The following is a 5,831-nucleotide window of genomic DNA, read 5'->3' on the forward strand; positions in this document are numbered from 1 at the left end:
AAGCCGTTGATCTACCATGACAAGCTCCAACACCTGCTAGTTCGAATCACAGGCGTTCCAGTCTCTCAAGCTACAATCAGTCGCGAGATGCACATACATTTTGGCCTATCTCATCTGGTCACACGGGGAGTTCATTCTGCGCAGTGCGCCGAGGCCTGAGCCGAATACATGTTCAGGGTGAGTCGGATTCCACCAGAATACATGGTTTTCATTGATAGGTGATTCTTTTATTTGAGTATGATTTTAATAAAGAGCCATTAAGATTATTTTCTTATCATGTTTCCTATCATGTATGAGTCTGGCGTCGTGGGTGGCAATTGTCTTCAAAGGAAGAGCTGGGCTTTGAAAGGTACTCAAACTCTTTGCTGCAAGACCCACCCTGATAAGGACCATTGGACCGTCCTTCCAGCTGTATGTGAACGTGGCATGATTGCGGGAAGGGTCATCCAAGGCCCGGTGGAAAGAGTTCATGCGGAACTCTTCCTTGCTCGTGACCTGGTGAGTCTCTCATCGTAATCTTTTTGCATATCTCATTGGTTAACAATGTTGCTTTTCCATCTGGTCACTAGCTCCCGGTGATGAATCCTTACCCAGGAGTCAACTTGGTCCTAGTCTTGGATAATGCATGTGTGCACCACAGAGGCCTCATTGACCAATTGTGCAAGGACACTGGTGTCCTTTTAGCTTATCTACCCGCCTATTCCCAGAAGGGTGGGATGAGGTCAAAGACAACGCCGAGTACTTACTATCACTTGCAGCAAAGGTTATGATGGATGGTTCAGGCAAGGCACGCAGGTTGGTCCACTGTCTACGGGGCAGGGTGCGTAGGAGTGGTAGTAGCGCAAGATACATAACGGACTTAACGTTATGTGTCCGAACCATCTGGACTAGAGAATTTCTGATACAGAAAATCCTCAGACTTCCAGATACGCTACCACACAATTTGCAAGAGCTCAAACGCTAAACTTTAACGGTACTCAAAGTAAGAAGGTGGTTTCTGCCTAGTGCGGAAACCTAGGGAAACCTACTTCCAAAAACTAGGCACCACCCGGAAAAAATAGGCGAGCACTCTTCATACCGCTGTGCTGGTTGCCTCATTTCACACTCATCTTGTCGGCTCAACCACTACCACCATCCTATTCTGCAAAGTTCAAACCCTCAGTCTCCCTCTCCAAGCTCACCAACAACTCAATTCCCAAGGAAACCCTTTAGCATTCACAAACTCATATCCCTGTTCAACTACAAACACAGGGGCCAAAATTGATGCTCACATGTATGTGAGCGTTGTAGACTTTCTTGAAGTCTCCAAAAAAGATTCATTTTCTTTCAGATTCATTCAATTCACAATTTTGGTTGTGTTCAGGTGATCAGCCTGTTTTGCTCAAATTTTGCTTGACATTTCTTGAGAAGGCTCATTTCCATCTTGGATGAGCAATAACTGAGTCCAGATGAATACTCAGGATCAGCTCATGAGTCACTGAATACTCAGCAATTTGGTCAAAATTACAATGAGCACATGAACTACACCTTCCTCAGGCTTCATTTCTTAGTGAAGGCCTGCACAGGGGCCGTCCCATTTGATATGCTCAGGATATACTCAGTATCATCCCCTGGCTGGGTCATTGATGGGCCATACTTCCTTGCTAAGGAATGAAACCTCATAAAAGAGCCATCCCCCTGCTCAGTTTATCTCAGCCGCTCAGCTAATCCTAAGTGATGTCCCCTGGATAAAGCTGCTCACACTGAGGGGCTGAGATCAACTGAGCAGCCCCTCAGCTAGTCCTCTGTGACATCCTTTGGACCCTTCTGATCCCAGGAATGCCCCTGAGGACTAGCTGAGCAGCTGAGCAGCCCCTCAGCCAATACTCAGTGACATCCTTTGGATCCTTCTCCCAGGAATGCCCCTGAGGACTAGATGAGCAGCCCCTCAGCCAATGAGCAGTGAAATCCTTTGGATCCTTCTGATTGAGGAATGCTACTGAGGGATAGCTGAGCAGATGGGCATCAGGCTTCATTCTGGAGCCATGAAGCCTGAGGAAAGGCTGGACCTATGTGATCCATCCAAGGGATGCTGCGGAGAATTAGTCAAGAGGATACTCAGGTCAGCTCAGCCCCTAAGCTAATCATAAGTGGTGTCCCTTGAAGCCTACTGAACCAGGGAATGCCACTCAGGATCAGCTGAGCAGCTGAGATAACCTGAGCAGATGGATCAGCCCTTCCTCAGACTTCTTTTGCTCAGGAATAAGGCCTGAAGAAGGCCTTAGTTTGTCTGCTCAGTCCCTGTTGATCACATAATCAGATGCAAGCAGAAAGAAATTGGATAGAAAAGGGAAAGAAAAGGGAAAGAAAAGGGAAAGAAAAGGGAAAGAAAAGGGAAAGAAAAGGAAAGCAAAATTGAACAAACATTGAAGAAAACAGAAGAATTTCAACGCTCACACCTATGTGAGCATCTACTTTTGCCCCTGTGAAATTTCAATTCATTCACCTACTCATTCCAAACTTTCAATAGAACAAATTCTAGACTTACCACATTTGACTACAATCTTTTCATTTGGTATACTGATTGATCATCAAGTTGAAGATGAATTTGATTTAAATCAGTCAGAACTCAGTTCAAATTCTTTTGATTTTGATAAGAAGTATTGCTGGTCTAGTCAATTTATTTTCAATCAACTCCTTCAAACCCTGAATTGTTAACGGATACAATGTCGATTCTAAAGTCTTGAGAGTTGTGAAAAACAATTGATTTTGGAAACAATAGGTTGTTCAAAAGGTTTTTTGGTATGATCATCCTTAACCCCATGCAAGCTGTGATGATTGATTGTCTTTAAAAACAATTGCTCGGTCTAGGTTTTTGTCGTGATGTGTTTCTTTTTCTTTTTTGGGTGTCTCTGCAATGAAAATTTGATGTACAAATGAACAGAAGCCTGAGTCAAGAGTGCTCAGTGCAACTCTATGTTGTAGAAAGTGAGAGTTGAAACAATCAATCGTTTCAAAAACCAATCGACCGTTTTTAAATCAAAGGTTGTCATGATCTTGAGGTGAAGGCAGGCATGTAAGGTGACGTAAGATAGAGGAGGATATGCTTGAACCATATCTACAGACAGTTCTTGCCGGAGGCCAATGCAAGGTGTGTGGCAGAGGCCAAAGGTATAATTCAAGTAGAAAAAGGGTCATCAAAGCTACCCAATCACGGAAAACATACTTAGAAAAAAAATCACCGCCAAAAAAATAAAGTAGGTTCTAGGTTCTGAAGTAGGCAGAAACCACCTTTTTACTTTGAGTACCGGTTTTGATCATTCATCAAATTTCAACACACCAAACTAATCAAAGTCAGAAGATTCAAAGTAAATCTAAACTCGCGAAGATATAATTACAATGGTATCAAGTGGAAGCAAAGAACTTTTTCCTGAAAACGAAGACCCAAGGAAGAAACTAAGGGAGTTCAGCAGAGGGCCATCAGGCAATCTAACGGCAAGCAAACCATCGAAACGTCAAACAAGAAGGACTCAAGACGGAAACAACCAAGAACAAGAAGATGAAGACGCCCAAGGTACAAAACCAAAGAAGGTTGTGGTGAAAGGGTATGAGCAAGAACAAAACCACCAATCTGAAGGAGGCCGTGAAGAAAGCTCAGCTATCCGAGCAAGCACCATCAGCCAGAACCCAACGGCGCCAGGCCCGAGACAACAGACGAGCTTGCTGACCATCTCAGAGAACCCACACAACAATTGGCAAGCGGAAGATGACCGTGGAGTGGGGAGGAAAGACCATCAACAGAGCAAGTTCGCTGGAGTACTTAGGTGAAAGACAAAATGAGGCAGAGTCAAGCAAGGATGAGAATTGGGTCCAGCTGAAAAATCAAGATGGAGCCAATGGACAAGGAGGAGATTAGAGAGAAGCTACTATCTGGCTTAATAGCAAGCCCTTCAATAAATAAAGGTAAGGCTTACCACATTCCTAATACTACGTCCTTCCATCTTGCTATCTCGGATCTCCTCGTACCCTCTCCCTTTGTCTTCAATTTTCTATCTGGTCCTCGAGCTATCATGTGTGATCTACTGTGATTTCTTTCCCGAGTGAATGACTAGGATCAAAAAGCAAGAAACCCTATCTATGTGCTGTATGAGCTGCAGTACAGAGTGCCCTCCCCATTCGTCGAGAAATAACCTGACAGAAATAAGAGATTTTCCATCTTAGGTCAGAGGCCCCATACCAGCTATAATGAAAGACAAACATGTCTAGTTCGCCACCCCATAAAGGTGGGAAGGCCCCAGAAAAGTCCCCATATTGGAGCCACGCACAAGAATTTCCTATTACGCCAAAGATAATCCAATCAGATCAAGTTCCCCCCAGAATAGGACAAAGAGCAAGAACTTACAAATATGTTCCATTGTGTCATCCAGGGAAACAGAAAGCACCCCGAGAACCAACAACCAGTACGTCTGGTCCTTCTAGAGAACAAGCGAAAGCGCTACTCAAAATCAGAGACACACTCGACAACAATGACTTCGAGAAACACGCAGAGTTAATGACGACCTACCTGCTATGTTACAATCCGGAGAAGATGAAAGTGATCGCGGTTGAGAGAACATCTACCCAAGAAAAAGGCCACCAACCAAATACGGAAGAACATGGTAACCCCCGACAAGAGACCCTTCATCCGGAGACAAATCCAGTCCCAAAAGACCTCAGAACGGCAACCAGTCAAGAAAACGCGAACAAGAAACAGGTAGAGCCCAAGAAGCAGAAACCAGCAAAGGCAGCCAAAAGGAAAATCCCACTAGGTAGACCGTTATCAGACGATGAAGAAGTAACCGAACCAACCAACAGGGGAGGTGACTTTGTTGAAAACAGGATAGAATTTGCCGATGGGAAAGTCCCTAGCCATCACATGACCCAATTAACGGTGTTCTGAGATAACCAGATTCGAAAAATCAAAGGCTACGTCCCAATTTTGATGTTCAACAAAGCTTGGTTAGAAGCCAACCAAGACATTGAAGGGAAGAAAACATCGAAGAAGAAAAACAAGGATGAAGATGATGATTTGGAAGATGAGAAGTATGAAGGACTTACCTATCCATCCAAACTGCAGGTGACGTATGGAGACTGGGTCACGTGTTTCAACCTATTCTTGGACTGCTTAGAGAAATGGTTCCAATTCAAGAAGTTGGTGAGGAAGTTTGAAGAGCACAAGAGGAATGTGGAGAAGGTGAAAAGTGAGAACGATGACAACTGGATGGTAGTGTTGAGGTATGATATCATGATTAGGAGACAATTATGGACGACTAGAGTTGAAGGAGGGAAAGTCGGTGACCCATCGGTTTGACAAAAACAATTTGAAGAAATTTGAAGAACAAGCAAGACGTACGGTGGATAAGTTCAGGGAGTGGGACTGCCACGACAACCCATACGCCAAGGGTGGGAAGCGACAAGATCAAGCGCCCGAACTGTCAAAAATTGCGGTGAAGGATAAAGGAGAAGTCTCGGAGAAGACTGATAAGAAGGAAGAATCGTCGAAGTGGAAAGAGGACTCACTCTATCCAAAAACCAATAACCGAGGAGGATTCCAAGGAAGGCGCAGGCGAGGAAGAGGTTGAGGTCAAGGCCAAGGTCACTAGTCTGATTATGATTGAAACGACCAATACGAGAAGGAAGACAATAGAGAGATGAATTCACGGTACAGAGGAGACAGATGGTCACCAGGGAGAGACAACAGGCCCAAGTCCCCAATGCGTAGAGCACGATCCCCGCGCAAGTACGTACACGACAATAGACAAGATAGAAGTGACAGAGATGATAGAAGAGATGGCTTCAGGAACAGAAATTGT

The 5,831-nt window shown here is 44.5% G+C and overlaps 2 protein-coding genes across 2 annotated transcripts; both read left to right on the forward strand.

The window, feature by feature from the left end:
- Nucleotides 1-3,378: 3,378 nt before the first annotated feature.
- On the forward strand, nucleotides 3,379-3,807 carry MELLADRAFT_110744 (uncharacterized protein; the record flags this gene model as incomplete). The annotated part of the gene is made up of 1 exon (XM_007414924.1): nucleotides 3,379-3,807. The coding sequence occupies one exon, from the start codon at nucleotides 3,379-3,381 to the stop codon at nucleotides 3,805-3,807; it is 429 nt and encodes a 142-aa protein (XP_007414986.1).
- Nucleotides 3,808-4,237: 430 nt separating this feature from the next.
- MELLADRAFT_66847 (uncharacterized protein) lies at nucleotides 4,238-5,329 on the forward strand (the record flags this gene model as incomplete). Its single annotated transcript, XM_007414925.1, has 2 exons — nucleotides 4,238-4,879; nucleotides 4,928-5,329. The coding sequence occupies 2 exons, from the start codon at nucleotides 4,238-4,240 to the stop codon at nucleotides 5,327-5,329; spliced, it is 1,044 nt and encodes a 347-aa protein (XP_007414987.1).
- Nucleotides 5,330-5,831: the final 502 nt, after the last annotated feature.

The sequence above is a fragment of the Melampsora larici-populina genome (assembly GCF_000204055.1).
Source record: "Melampsora larici-populina 98AG31 unplaced genomic scaffold MELLAscaffold_47, whole genome shotgun sequence".
In the NCBI taxonomy this organism is placed as follows: Eukaryota; Fungi; Basidiomycota; class Pucciniomycetes; order Pucciniales; family Melampsoraceae; genus Melampsora; species Melampsora laricis-populina.